Genomic DNA, 14,022 nt, shown 5'->3' on the forward strand with positions numbered 1-14,022 from the left:
ATCACCCTGCAGGAGGAGGACAGACTCATAGCCCCTTCTGTCTGTATCATCCTGCAGGAGGAGGACAGACTCATAGTCCCCTTCTGTCTATATCACCCTGCAGGAGGAGGACAGACTCATAGCCCCCTTCTGTATCACCCTGCAGGAGGAGGACAGACTCATAGCCCCTTCTGTCTGTATTACCCTGCAGGAGGAGGACAGACTCATAGCTCCCTTCTGTATCACCCTGCAGGAGGAGGACAGACTCACAGCCCCCTTCTGTATCACCCTGCAGGAGGAGGACAGACTCATAGCTCCCTTCTGTCTGTATTACCCTGCAGGAGGAGGACAGACTCATAGCTCCCTTCTGTCTGTATTACCCTGCAGGAGGAGGACAGACTCATAGCTCCCTTCTGTCTGTATCACCCTGCAGGAGGAGGACAGACTCATAGCCCCCTTCTGTCTGTATCACCCTGCAGGAGGAGGACAGACTCATAGCTCCCTTCTGTATCACCCTGCAGGAGGAGGACAGACTCATAGCTCCCTTCTGTCTATATCACCCTGCAGGAGGAGGACAGACTCATAGCCCCCTTCTGTATCACCCTGCAGGAGGAGGACAGACTCATAGCCCCCTTCTGTATCACCCTGCAGGAGGAGGACAGACTCATAGCTCCCTTCTGTATCACCCTGCAGGAGGAGGACAGACTCATAGCTCCCTTCTGTCTGTATCACCCTGCAGGAGGAAGGACTTGGTCAGCCCATAGTTATCATGCTATCTGCATGAGCCATGTTTGACAGGTTATAAGGACACCACAGAATCCCGGGTGATGGTCCCGCCCCCCTGCTCCAGTAAACGACAGGTGATTGGCAGCCCTATTTCCATATGAGACAGCATAGAGGGGATGTGTCCATTTTCTCCTCTCAAGTCTCAGATTACACTCAGCTCTCCTCCCGATATGTGTACTTTGAAGGGCTCTGGAGAAGAACGGGCTGCAGATAAAGAGGTACAGCTTATGTAATCACTTTAATACACCATCATATGCATTTTTTTAACACAAACAGTGTAAATACATGCAAGTAGCAAGAAGGTAAGATTTTTATTTTTGCAATCACCTGTACAGCCAAGCTCAGATTGCATGAGGGAGATGTAGCACAAGGAGCCATTGAGTTGTATTGCAGTCCATACATATTAACAAGGTAAATGCTGACAGGAGAAGAGAGCAGAGTGATAGATACATTTATCAGTCTGCTGCTTTTACTTTCACTGTCCATTCACAATGTAGAGGTGTGATCTACTAAATGCAAGCAAAAGAAAATCATATTTTCCGCTCTGTCAGACAGGACTGTGCTGTGTGGAAGAACTGTGCAAATCTTGGAACTGGATAACTAGAAATATAAATCGCTCAGAAGGCAAAACAGTACTGTGTATGTGTGTGTGTATATATATATATATATATATATATATATATACAATCCGTGTTCTTAGCTGTTGGTTTGGAGATTATCTTAATAGATAATGTGGTTTTTTTTCTTTTTTTCTACAGACCAGTTCTCTGTAGAACATCCGGATGTTGTCCCTGCTGTGATTGGAGAAGATATCTCTATACCGTGTGCTCTTCATAATAGATCACCTGATGCTATAGAGGAGATTATCTGGAGGGTAGGAACAAGTGATCTGTGTTTTGAAAATAATGAATTTTTAATATGGAATACACAAAATATAACACACAAGGTTGGACGATGGAGAGTACAGAAATCTGAGAAGATCTTCCTATTGCACATAGAGAGTGTTAAAGATTCTGACAGTCGGCAATACTGCTGTGAGGTGAAGACAAGAACAAGATTAGATGGACCACCATCTACACACGGCACCCAGGTAGTGATAGCAGGTAAGATATTTTCAGTTTTCAACATCAAATTACACAATGAAGAACAAAAAATTCCCCTGGAGGCGGGACTTTGGAGGCACTTTGACACAAGTCAATTGAAGTAAATTTAAAATATATGCACGTTTATTTAACACACATTGGTAAACACATTTCCATAAGAAAATGTAACATGGGTGACTATCAATGCAGAGACTTGTACAGAAAAGATGACAATAGTAGATTTCCAACCAACGCATTTCAGAGTTAAGAATACAACTTCATCAGGGGTAGAGGAGATATCCAATGTCTATAATATAAAAACACAAGGGTCAGAAATAATAATAGTAATATAATGTCATAAATATATTGAGGAAATGTAGTTTGATAAAGAATCAACCTACAATCACTTTCAAGGTGTACATTTAAACATTCCATGATGTATTAAAAGTTAAGACACAGTCTCAAGAGCTCCTTCCCATTCATCCCACATTAGTGAATGTCAAAGGTTTTCACGGTAAATAGCAAGATTGTAGTCCTGGAGGAGCATTAACAAATGTTCACCCCACAAAAGGAGAACCAGAACTCACTGGGGCCACATTGGGGGATACAATCCTAAATAAGCAAAAAACAGAATGTAGACGCTTAGTTGGGTATGTGGAATATCTAGAAAACATATATGTTCAGGGGTATCATACATACTTGTAAAGGGATGGTGAACCCGCGCAGTGGACATAAAGACTTAATTGGTAAAGTTTGGAACTGCTGCCTCTCAACAGGCAGTCACCCTAAAATGGGGACAGCTGAGATATATTAGAAATGATAGAAGGGTTTGGCGCTGTTCCTATTTAGTTTCCTACCTCCATATAGGTTACTAGATTAAAATAAATTCTTAGGTGCACCGTGCATATATCAAATATTAAATACAAATTAACAATATGAATTCCCAAGTATACCGTGCATGTGTCAATTAAATATTCTGTTGCAATATTGTGCAATCATAGGTGATACATAGACATAACTTAAATGCTTACATATGTAATATTGCTAGGGAGGGAAGAAGGGGGGGGGAAGGAGGAAAGGGGGGGGGGGAAAGGGAGAAGGGAGTGAGATAGGGAGGTGGGGAGGGGTGTAGGAAATCTGTTCCTAAGGAAAATTACAATAACAAGATAAAGTGCAAATGTGCTGGTGCAATCCAAAAGGCAACAGTGACAAGATAAAAGTGCAAACGTGCTTCAAAATTCTTTAGTAAGTCTCTTGTGTCATATTCTTGTGCTGTGGTGATAATCCTTCACTTATAATATCTCTTTGCTCTGAAAGTGCAGCCACTCACCAGATCACTTCACCCCTGCGGGGGTAGTAGGCAGTTACAGTTTTATCGCCACTGTACAGCGATCGCTGGCGGGCTCAGGATCGTGGTATATCATATATAAAAAGAGAGGGAGTGCCCATAGCGTAAAATTGCTTTAAAAAAGTTTTATTACACAAAATGAAAGGGTACTCACACTTTTGCAGTAAAAATCAAGCGAAATGGTAAAAACGTCAAAACCGTCATTAATATCCTTCAGCGCTGGTACAGGAGGTGATGTTTGGGAAGCACAGATTAGGCCACGCCCTACGCGTTTCGTCGTTAGGACGTCTACGGGAGCGTGACCTGTGTTGTGTCTTCCCATCCTTATATAGTGTGTGTGGTGTCCCCTTGTTAAATTTTCAATTGGCATCCATTTTCCCGCGGACCGGAAGTTCGTCCGCGGCCATTTTGTTTGTATTTTGCAGACAGAAGTCCGACTTCCTGTGTTAATAGCAGTGGGACTACTAGTGGCCATTTTGTCTGAGCTATTTTTAGACAGTAGTTCAAGTTACCTGTCTCTGTGTATTTGTATTGCATAGTCCGGCGGCCGTTTTGCCTGTGTTTTTGTGGACAATGGAGACCGGCGGCCATTTTGCCTATGTTTTTGTGGACAATGGAGACCGTAAACAATTCTCCCCATTGTTTGTATTGCATAGTCCGGCGGCCATTTTGCCTGTGTTTTTGTGGACAATGGAGACCGTAAATAGATCTCCCTATTGATGAGACCGACGGCCATTTTGCCTATGTTTTTGTGGACAATGGAGACCGTAAACAATTCTCCCCATTGTTTGTATTGCATAGTCCGGCGGCCATTTTGCCTGTGTTTTTGTGGACAATGGAGACCGTAAATAGATCTCCCTATTGATGTCAACTGCAGATATATGATGTTAAATCTATCACACACTATAAAAGGTTTATTGTACATTAATCGGCTTGCTTTATATGACGCTAAAAATCATACTAAATTCAAAATGATTTAAAACCCATAAGAAATACATAAAGAAACATAAAGAATACATAAAAATCAATGCAAGTAAAAATTAAAATTAAAATTAAAATCATGAGGAGCACATAGAGGATCATGAGGAATACTTAAATGGGAGCTTACTAAATACATACCGTTCTTAAATTAAAATAAATAAAATAAATTGGAAAAAATTGGGAAAAAATTAATTAAATAAATAAAACTTAACTTCATATATTATATGGCATTTTTTGTGTATCTGAAGAGAGGGGGAACATATTTTTATTTTTAAGGGGGCTTGTTGTATATATTAATCTTTTAGGGTGTCCACATTTATACATTATATATCCTTATTTTTAAGTGTAATTACTTCTATAGTGCGTACGTGAGAAAGGAATCTTAGATTTTTTTATATTTAGCATTTCTTTCTGGATATTATGTCCCATACATGGACTATATGAAGAAGATATATGTAAAAAATTATAAAAATATTATAAAAGACAGTATAAAAATATATATATACTAGTATAAAATGGCTTAAGGAAGACAGGAAGAATAAAACGGGAGGAGAAGGGTTAATTTCGAAATCTGTATTATACTATTCGTGCGTGTATATATATATACTAGAGGGTGTACTGGGTCTGTTGGTTATTTTTCATGTTTATATCCTATTGCGGTACTTTCTGCTCATTTATAGGGAAGAAGGAAAAAGGGGGTAATTAGATGTCAGAGTGTTTATGTGTCGAGAGTATAGGTGCTCTATGTCTCCCATATTTGATATGAATATTAATAATTTGTTAGGAAGCAGTTGAGGTCGAGGTCAATGTTCATGCCCATAGGCTGCAGGGTATCTAATAAGAATATCCACTTGGTTTCGTTTTGTGAGACCTTAATTTTTTTATTTTCGCCTCTCCAGTGACCCTTGATTTTATCTATTGCGTAAAAGGTCATCTGTGCCGGGTCTCTATTGTGGTAATCTCTGAAATGCCTGGACACGCTGTGTTTGTTAAAACCTTTCTTGATGTTTTTAATGTGTTCTCTGACCCTGACATGCAGCTCTCTCGTTGTCCTTCCTACATATTGCTTCCGACATGGGCACTCTAACACGTAAGTGACGTGGGTACTGTGGCAGGTAATGAGCTCTCGAATATTGAACTCTTTTCCATTAGCAGTAGACCTAAATTTCGTTGTTTTCTTGCTGGTTCTTTTGCTGGTTCTGCAAGGTAAACATTTGCCACATTTAAAAAACCCTTTTAAACCTTTTCCTATTTTTATCTCCCTAGGTGGATCTATTGCATTGTGTACCAGTTTGTTCCTCAGAGTTGGTGCTTTTTTGTAGATGAAAACTGGTTTCCTAGGCAATATAGAGTTAAGGGTCCTATCAGATTGTAAAATGGGCCAATGTTTTTTAATTATAGTCTCCACATGTTTGTATTGTCTATTGTACCCCGTTAGAAAAGCTACTTCCGGTTTTTCATTTTTTGTTCTTCTATGTTGTATTCCTGTTTCGTCTAACATTTTGTTTCTGTCCATTTTCCCGACGGTGTGTTTCATTGCCACTAGGTCCTTTCTTTTATATCCCTTTTCCACGAACTTGTTTATTAGAGTGTCCGTTTGTCTCTCATAATCGTGTTTGTTGGAGCAATTCCTATATAACCGCATGAACTGACCCTTAGGTATATTTCCTAGCCAACGGGGGTGATGGCAACTGCTAGTTGGGATATACCCATTTCTGTCCGTAGTTTTGAAATATGTTCTTGTTTTCAGCTGTGACTTCTACTCCCAAATAAAAGGAGTAGCCATGGGGGCTAAGTATGCCCCCAGCGTAGCCAATTTACTACTCAATAAATGGGAGGAGGAACAAATTTATAGTAAGGAAAGAAGAAATCTGAAATTATACAGGAGGTACATTGACGACATTGTCATGGTATGGAGGGGTACGATAGAGGAATTACAGAATTTCTTCGACGAGATCAATGGCAATGCCTATGGACTGACCTTCTCAGGAAACTGGAATAAAGAGACTGTGGATTATCTGGACCTACAAATATATAAAGAGGATGGACAGCTGAAAACAAGAACATATTTCAAAACTACGGACAGAAATGGGTATATCCCAACTAGCAGTTGCCATCACCCCCGTTGGCTAGGAAATATACCTAAGGGTCAGTTCATGCGGTTATATAGGAATTGCTCCAACAAACACGATTATGAGAGACAAACGGACACTCTAATAAACAAGTTTGTGGAAAAGGGATATAAAAGAAAGGACCTAGTGGCAATGAAACACACCATCGGGAAAATGGACAGAAACAAAATGTTAGACGAAACAGGAATACAACATAGAAGAACAAAAAATGAAAAACCGGAAGTAGCTTTTCTAACGGGGTACAATAGACAATACAAACATGTGGAGACTATAATTAAAAAACATTGGCCCATTTTACAATCTGATAGGACCCTTAACTCTATATTGCCTAGGAAACCAGTTTTCATCTACAAAAAAGCACCAACTCTGAGGAACAAACTGGTACACAATGCAATAGATCCACCTAGGGAGATAAAAATAGGAAAAGGTTTAAAAGGGTTTTTTAAATGTGGCAAATGTTTACCTTGCAGAACCAGCAAAAGAACCAGCAAGAAAACAACGAAATTTAGGTCTACTGCTAATGGAAAAGAGTTCAATATTCGAGAGCTCATTACCTGCCACAGTACCCACGTCACTTACGTGTTAGAGTGCCCATGTCGGAAGCAATATGTAGGAAGGACAACGAGAGAGCTGCATGTCAGGGTCAGAGAACACATTAAAAACATCAAGAAAGGTTTTAACAAACACAGCGTGTCCAGGCATTTCAGAGATTACCACAATAGAGACCCGGCACAGATGACCTTTTACGCAATAGATAAAATCAAGGGTCACTGGAGAGGCGAAAATAAAAAAATTAAGGTCTCACAAAACGAAACCAAGTGGATATTCTTATTAGATACCCTGCAGCCTATGGGCATGAACATTGACCTCGACCTCAACTGCTTCCTAACAAATTATTAATATTCATATCAAATATGGGAGACATAGAGCACCTATACTCTCGACACATAAACACTCTGACATCTAATTACCCCCTTTTTCCTTCTTCCCTATAAATGAGCAGAAAGTACCGCAATAGGATATAAACATGAAAAATAACCAACAGACCCAGTACACCCTCTAGTATATATATATACACGCACGAATAGTATAATACAGATTTCGAAATTAACCCTTCTCCTCCCGTTTTATTCTTCCTGTCTTCCTTAAGCCATTTTATACTAGTATATATATATTTTTATACTGTCTTTTATAATATTTTTATAATTTTTTACATATATCTTCTTCATATAGTCCATGTATGGGACATAATATCCAGAAAGAAATGCTAAATATAAAAAAATCTAAGATTCCTTTCTCACGTACGCACTATAGAAGTAATTACTCTTAAAAATAAGGATATATAATGTATAAATGTGGACACCCTAAAAGATTAATATATACAACAAGCCCCCTTAAAAATAAAAATATGTTCCCCCTCTCTTCAGATACACAAAAAATGCCATATAATATATGAAGTTAAGTTTTATTTATTTAATTAATTTTTTCCCAATTTTTTCCAATTTATTTTATTTATTTTAATTTAAGAACGATATGTATTTAGTAAGCTCCCATTTAAGTATTCCTCATGATCCTCTATGTGCTCCTCATGATTTTAATTTTAATTTTAATTTTTACTTGCATTGATTTTTATGTATTCTTAATGTTTCTTTATGTATTTCTTATGGGTTTTAAATCATTTTGAATTTAGTATGATTTTTAGCGTCATATAAAGCAAGCCGATTAATGTACAATAAACCTTTTATAGTGTGTGATAGATTTAACACCATATATCTGCAGTTGACATCAATAGGGAGATCTATTTACGGTCTCCATTGTCCACAAAAACACAGGCAAAATGGCCGCCGGACTATGCAATACAAACAATGGGGAGAATTGTTTACGGTCTCCATTGTCCACAAAAACATAGGCAAAATGGCCGCCGGTCTCATCAATAGGGAGATCTATTTACGGTCTCCATTGTCCACAAAAACACAGGCAAAATGGCCACCGGACTATGCAATACAAACAATGGGGAGAATTGTTTACGGTCTCCATTGTCCACAAAAACATAGGCAAAATGGCCGCCGGTCTCCATTGTCCACAAAAACACAGGCAAAATGGCCGCCGGACTATGCAATACAAATACACAGAGACAGGTAACTTGAACTACTGTCTAAAAATAGCTCAGACAAATTGGCCACTAGTAGTCCCACTGCTATTAACACAGGAAGTCGGACTTCTGTCTGCAAAATACAAACAAAATGGCCGCGGACGAACTTCCGGTCCGCGGGAAAATGGATGCCAATTGAAAATTTAACAAGGGGACACCACACACACTATATAAGGATGGGAAGACACAACACAGGTCACGCTCCCGTAGACGTCCTAACGACGAAACGCGTAGGGCGTGGCCTAATCTGTGCTTCCCAAACATCACCTCCTGTACCAGCGCTGAAGGATATTAATGACGGTTTTGACGTTTTTACCATTTCGCTTGATTTTTACTGCAAAAGTGTGAGTACCCTTTCATTTTGTGTAATAAAACTTTTTTAAAGCAATTTTACGCTATGGGCACTCCCTCTCTTTTTATATATGATATACCACGATCCTGAGCCCGCCAGCGATCGCTGTACAGTGGCGATAAAACTGTAACTGCCTACTACCCCCGCAGGGGTGAAGTGATCTGGTGAGTGGCTGCACTTTCAGAGCAAAGAGATATTATAAGTGAAGGATTATCACCACAGCACAAGAATATGACACAAGAGACTTACTAAAGAATTTTGAAGCACGTTTGCACTTTTATCTTGTCACTGTTGCCTTTTGGATTGCACCAGCACATTTGCACTTTATCTTGTTATTGTAATTTTCCTTAGGAACAGATTTCCTACACCCCTCCCCACCTCCCTATCTCACTCCCTTCTCCCTTCCCCCCCCCCCTTTCCTCCTCCCCCCCCCCCCTTCTTCCCTCCCTAGCAATATTACATATGTAAGCATTTAAGTTATGTCTATGTATCACCTATGATTGCACAATATTGCAACAGAATATTTAATTGACACATGCACGGTATACTTGGGAATTCATATTGTTAATTTGTATTTAATATTTGATATATGCACGGTGCACCTAAGAATTTATTTTAATCTAGTAACCTATATGGAGGTAGGAAACTAAATAGGAACAGCGCCAAACCCTTCTATCATTTCTAATATATCATACATACTTGCCTGTGAGAGTGATAAAAAAGTGCTTGGGCTCATGCATCCATTGCCAGAACAGAGACCCTGCAAGGATTGCTCTTCAGAAGGAATGCTGGAAAAGATTTTATAAATATGTATATATACAGTATCTCACAAAAGTGAGTACACCCTCACATTTTTGTAAATATTTTATTCTATCTTTTCATGTGACAACACTGAAGAAATGACACTTTTCTACAATGTAAAGTAGTGAGTGTACAGCTTGTATAACTGTCAATTTGCTGTCCCCTCAAAATAACTCAACACACAGCCATTAACCACTTCCGGACTGCCCACCATCGTTATACGACGGCTGTTTGAAGAGAAGTATCGTTGTTATGACAGCAGCTAGCTACCATAACCCCGGTATCCTCTTCAGCGCGTGGTCGACTTTCAGATAAAAGTGGTCTCTGCATCAGATTCGCCGCAAGATCACTTTTATTAGCGGCGGGAGAGGGCCCCCCCGCCGCTTACTTCCGGAGCTGTCGGTAGTGGTAGAGACGATCGCGTCTGTCCCCTTGCTGGGTATGGAGATGAGTGAGGGGAAGATGGCCCCCACCTGTCTCCATACCATTGCAGGGGGGAAGTAACGTCAAAACGTCACTTCCGCCTATAGCTCTTAAAGCAACATTTTTTTTAATTTTTTTTTTTTAAATGACATTTATTTTATTTTTTTTATTTTTTTGTTGCATTTTAGTATAAATATGAGATGTGAGGTCTTTTGACCCCAGATCTCATATTTAAGCGGTCCTGTCATGCTTTTTTTCTATTACAAGAGATGTTTACTGTACATTCCTTGTAATAGGAATTAAAGTGACAAAAATTGTTAAAATTTAAAAATAAAAGGTAAAATAAATAAGAAAAAAACCCAAATTTTTTTAAACGTGCCCTGTCCCACTGAGTTTGCTTGCAGAATCGAACGCATACGTGAGTAGCGCCCGCATATAAAAACAGTGTTCAAACTACACATGTGAGGTATCACCACGATCGTTAGAGCGAGAACAATAATTCTAGCTCTAGACCTCCTCTGTTATGCCCCGTACACATGGTCGGATTTTCCGATGGAAATTGTCCGATCGGAGCGTGTTGTTGGACATTCCGACCGTGTGTGGGCTCCATCGGAAATTTTCTATCGGATTTTCCGACACACAAAGTTTGAGAGCAGGCTATAAAATTTTCCGACAACAAAATCCGATCGCTTCAATTCCGACCGTGTGTGGCCAGTTCCGACGCACAAAGTGCCACGCATGCTCAGAAGAAATTCAGAGACGGAACAGCTCGGTCTGGTAAAATTAGCATTCGCAATGGATACAACACTTTCATCACGGTGCAATGTAAAGAAATGGTTTAATACAGCGCACTCTCTTCTTCTTTATAATGTGAGAAGAATGAAGTAGTTTTGCTGCTTATATTCACACAGACTTCTCACAAACTTATTTCTTTATAATTTATTGTGATTCCCTCAATATATTTTGATTTGTCACATCTGACAAAATTATTTTTGGGTTGTTTTCTTTTGTTTTTTGTTTTTTAAAGGCTATTTTTTTTTTTTTTCGTTTTTTTTTTTCAAGGCTGATCTTTGTTTTCTTTTTTGGTTAGTTTTACTCCCTAATATTTTTGTGTGTGTTTTGTGTGTTAAGTTACCACAACACCATTGATATCTTATATTTTTTAATCTCAAGAAGGTTGTTTGGTGTTGGTGTCCCTTGTTAATTTCACATTGTATTTTTGAAATGTACCTGCCTCCTCACAAACAAACTGTCTTTTTTGAAGGAAAACACACATAGGTGAGTATAATTGAAACAAAAAATACTTTATTAAGGGCTCAGAACCAAACAAAGAGGGAGGCAACGCTGGAGAAACAGCTGAAATTAGCGAAGCCTTGGACCCCCTGGGCAGACATCAATTCTTTACCAGCAAAATTGATGGCCTGAGGAGTCCATATGTAAGGGAGTGCAGTCTGGTCCAGAAGTCCCAGAGATCCGGAAAGCAACAGATGACATCTGTGTCCCCAGGCTGTGGCACTACAAGAGGCTGCATCATTTGCCAGACCAGAGTGGACCCAGGGTCATCACTTTCTGGTCTTCTTTCCATGCTTCCTTCCTGGCTGTGGCTCTGGTGTTGGATATGGGGCAGTAGGAGGAGTAGGACCTGGAGGAGGAGGAGGAGTAGTATTAGGACCTGGAGGAGGAGGAGGAGGAGTAGGACCTGGAGGTGGAGGAGGACCATGTGTGAGGTCACAAATGTGGGTAGCAGATGTTATTTGGCCCCTCAACCCCTTATTGAGAGCTTCCAAAATTAAGGACTCACACAGGAGTCGTTGGCCCTCCTCCATCTGCAGTATTTTGCAGGCAGTTATGCAAGCAAAGTCCTCCTCCACAGTGTGGGGGCTTCTCAGGGCCTCTGTAGCCTTCCAGAAGAGGCCTATGGCAGCCTCCTCCAGGGTACTCCTCTTCCTGCCACTTTGTCTTTGCAGGTAGAGGGGAGGGACCTGCATATCAGGCAGCCTACTTGGCCTGACCACCTCCTGGCTGAGACTTCCCTGTGTATGAAAAAGGGACATGGTTTTAGTTTTTGCATCATCAATCACAATCATAAATTAGTACTCCAAACTAACATCTAGTTAACATCATTGATTGGACAAGCAGAAATATTCAGAGCATTGCTATACCTGGCTGAAGCTGGGCTCCTCCACATGTTGCTGCCTGGAAGGCCCAGGTTGGGCGTCAGAAGCCTCAGTGGGGGGGAAGGAAGCATGGAAGGAAGAGTGGAGAGTGCTGGCCTGGGTTCAGTCTGACCTGCCAGAAAATGCAGCATGTCATAGTACCACAGTCTGGGGACATAGATGTCATCTGCAGCTCTGAATCTCTGGGAATCCTGGACCTTCTTGTGCTCCCTTAGATAAGTGCTCCTCAGGTCACCAATTAGGATCTTCAAATAGGTGATGTCTGCCATGGGGATCACCGTCTTCACAAATTCCAGTTGTCCAGTGCTGTCTTCCTCTTTGTTTGGTTCTTATATTCAGGGTGGTTTATCTCCCACAGACAGGGCAGCTCCCTGAACATATCAATGAAGATTGCCATAAAGTCGTTATCTTTCAAGATATCCATTTTCACTGCAAGACACAACACAAGACAAACCCTAATGTCAGGCAAAACTCTCCTAATCTTGTTACAATATAGGCCTCAATCTAGAAGCAGTATAGGCCCAAGTTTGGCTCTTACCTTCGTTATCACAATCGGCGCCTCCGATACTCCTTCCTCCGCTCACAGATCGTATGTACTACGCACGCGTGTTACGCTTTATACACACTGCGCATGCATGTAACTCCGCCCGCCCCTGACATTCTTTCTTGTCTATGTTTTGGGGAGAGTTTAAAACCCCTCCAAATCCCTTTCTTTTATGGTGTGCTACAATTTAAAAAAATTTTATCGAATTGTAGAAAAGCCAAATTTTGAAGAGGCACACAGTGTGTCAACATGTGCTATCTGCCATCACAGGAGATCAATGGACGTATTTTGGGGGTGCAACCTCTTCCTTAATAATAAAGTAGCTGAGAGGAAGGGGTTGCTCCCCCAAAACACGTCCCTTGATCCCCCGTGATGGCAGCTAGCTCATGTTGACATTCGTAAATTGGTGTGCATCTTCAAAATTTGGCTTTTCCTGGGGTGACTTCACCCCATCTGAACGCAATATCAAACACAGTTCCTAAATACTCATGTCTGATATTGCCTTCAAGCTCTACCAAATGTGAACTTTGTAAGTTCAAGATTTCTGTCTTTCTTGTTGGTTTGAAACATGCCTGTTTTATCTTAAATGGACATTTCAACTTTTTCTAATGCCACCCCAAAAATTGTTATACAACAAACATGTTGGTTTGTTTGAAAAACCTTGTCAAAATGCACATGTGATTGTGCAGGTATTAAAAAGATTGTTAATCAAGATAGTGTGGATTATTGTCTCAATGCTCCAAAACTTATGTTGTGCTCTAATTGCTGCTTTCTGTGACAATGGGGGTTATTTCCTAAAAGGGCAAAGACACTTTGCACTACAAGTGCACTTGTAGTGCAAAGTGTCTTTGCCTTTAGTAAATAACACCCAACAATGCTTTGTATAAGGTTACACAATCACGCCATTTTCAGGACTCACCACATTTCTGTCGGGGTCAGCTAAAACAAACACAAGCAGTAAATGTCACCAAAGATTTGCTTAATTTTTTTTATTTGATAAAGGTTTCACACATTGTCTGGCATATTGATAGCCCCCCTACCCGCAAAGAATTCAAGGTATCTTAGCTGGACATCACGGGCACTCAGGGAGGGCAAGCCAGGATGGCCACTTTCAAGCGCCGTCAGGGTTGGTTCATTTTGAATTCCGGCTTCAGGCCCAACTGAGCCAGCATAGTTGGCAGAATGTTGCCGTAAAAAGTTGTGTAGAACACAGCACGCCAGGATAATATGATTCAGTTTGTACTCCGCCATATGTATGGGTGTAA

The 14,022-nt window shown here is 40.4% G+C and overlaps 1 protein-coding gene across 1 annotated transcript in view; it reads left to right on the top strand.

Moving 5' to 3' along the window:
• The window catches only part of LOC141134106 (uncharacterized), a 148,912-nt gene that overhangs the window by 81,181 nt on the left and 53,709 nt on the right, over positions 1 to 14,022 (top strand). The window contains exon 3 of the mRNA XM_073623691.1: positions 1,524 to 1,868. Within this exon, the coding sequence (XP_073479792.1) occupies positions 1,524 to 1,868 (345 nt within the window). The remainder of the gene's footprint in view (positions 1 to 1,523; positions 1,869 to 14,022) is intronic.

The sequence above is a fragment of the Aquarana catesbeiana genome, linkage group LG03 (assembly GCF_042186555.1).
Source record: "Aquarana catesbeiana isolate 2022-GZ linkage group LG03, ASM4218655v1, whole genome shotgun sequence".
NCBI lineage: Eukaryota > Metazoa > Chordata > Amphibia > Anura > Ranidae > Aquarana > Aquarana catesbeiana.